General features: G+C 34.5%; 1 protein-coding gene across 1 annotated transcript; it reads left to right on the top strand.

The window, feature by feature from the left end:
* Positions 1-523: 523 nt before the first annotated feature.
* Positions 524-1,071, top strand: LOC110038029. The gene has a single exon (XM_020742786.1). It carries the CDS (start codon positions 555-557, stop codon positions 993-995), a length of 441 nt encoding a protein of 146 aa, XP_020598445.1. The 5' UTR covers positions 524-554; the 3' UTR covers positions 996-1,071.
* Positions 1,072-1,925: the final 854 nt, after the last annotated feature.

Here is a 1,925-nt window from a genome sequence, read left to right as displayed (position 1 = left end):
AATTCACCAAACAAATTCCTATACATATAAGAACTTTTACTTTATTTACGAGCCTTTTACAACAATAATTTTATGTAACATTGAAATAATGTTCATACTTTATTATTAACAACTTTTTAGTAGCATTGATAAGTTTTTAATATTTATTATTAATTTTTATATTGTTATAAATTTAGGAATAAATAGTTTTAGTTAAAAGATTTCTTCTGAAATTATATCACTTATAATTCATACTTTTGTTATTTAAACATTTTTTACTTTTTTTTTAAATTAATATTTAAAATAAAAATCATTCACAATGCATGTAACTCATATTTCTAATATTGAAAAATAGAATTCTTTAATTATGAGGCAAGAATACTATCACAATTAGATTAATTTTAAAATTTTAATAAGTTTTTCTTTAAGAAAAATTTTAATAAGTTTTTCTTTAAGAAAAATCTTAATATTTTTTATGTATTATTTAAAAATTAAAAATACAGGAGACGGGAAGAAGGGCAGTGGATCATTCCTCCATCCTCCGGCATCCGAGGAATCCGAACGAGCAAGGGGAGATGGCGGTTATCTCCTCAATCTCCCATTCATATCTCTTCCTTGGCTCCATGGATTCCAACAAATTACGGCATAATCACAGATCAATGTATGTTTCTCTTCAAGGCCGCTTCTTTCGAAACCCTAGGTCGTCCGAGCTTGTTGTATTAATGTCAGGCAGCGGGACCAATGGAAGCGGGGACATTAAGGAAGAAGGAGTAGCCGGCGATGCTCCGGGAGAACTGAAGAGAGATCGTTTGCCGGCATTCAATCTCCGGTGGTGGGATCTCCTGAACCCTGACCCGGAGAACATCCTGTCCGTCGGATTGACGGGCTTGCTCATTTGGGCAAGCGTTCAGGTTCTGTGGCAACTATTCATCGTCTCGTTCGCCATCGTCCTTGCGGCGCTAAAGTACTCCTTCATCGCTGCTGTGCTTCTCCTCATTCTGTTAACCCTGCTCTGATCTACTTATATTTGTATGAGTTTATAGTTATAGTGAATTTGTAGAAAAATAATGGGAATGGAAAGTTTTTCTGCCATGTTGGAAATTCTGTTTCATATCAAGTTAATGAAAAGAGTAAAAATCAATAAATTGTTTTGAATTCATCTGTTTTTTTGTTTGATACGGCAAAATAAGTTTTTTTTTTTTGTTGGATTAAGTTAGCAATCAAGAGCTGATGCTAATCCCAGCTTAAAAATGAAAACATTTCTATTCCTCATCAAAGTGCTTAATCCAAATGATCGATTAAGTAGTACTTAGTAGGGGAAAGCTGAAGCTGTTATATTTTGAATCACGAGCATGGAAATTTCTTATATTTTGCAATTGCTTTGGAAGGGCTGTTCAATTATCTCTTTTGCGTTCAGTTCGTGCTGCTTGTCTGTTGTTCTGCACTTTTACCATTGAGCTATTACCATTACTAGCTTAGCTGCAAAGGAAAATAACCAATCTCTAACATAATAACAGACGTGCTGTAAGCAACTATCTGTATTGGTTATGATAGTCTGGGAATCACCTATATTGGTTCCAGTATGTACTTTGCTTCCTATATGTAACTAATGGGTTTGAGAAGATGTAACTGGGCATGAGTTTTAGTAAAAGCATTCTTTGATTTCTGGCATCTGTCTTTCTGTTTCTCTCTGCTTCTTTAATTCCCATTCTTCATGGCATCAGAGCTAGGTGTTCATGTATTTTCGGGCAATCCTGGAGATCATTCAAACCATTAAAAAATACCTCTCGACTATCACTTTCTTCTTCACCGTAGATGACACCCAAATCTCTAATTCAGGTTTCTGATTTCCATATTCTGCTAAGTCTACTTTCTTTTCTGGTTATTACCTGAATTTTGCATTCTCTAAGGTTTAGATGGCTGACTCAGACATCTGAAACACAGAG

The sequence above is a fragment of the Phalaenopsis equestris genome, unplaced genomic scaffold, assembly GCF_001263595.1.
Source record: "Phalaenopsis equestris unplaced genomic scaffold, ASM126359v1 Scaffold229319, whole genome shotgun sequence".
NCBI lineage: Eukaryota > Viridiplantae > Streptophyta > Magnoliopsida > Asparagales > Orchidaceae > Phalaenopsis > Phalaenopsis equestris.
Note: the sequence above shows the minus strand (reverse complement) of the source record. Positions and strands in the feature narration are given on the sequence as shown.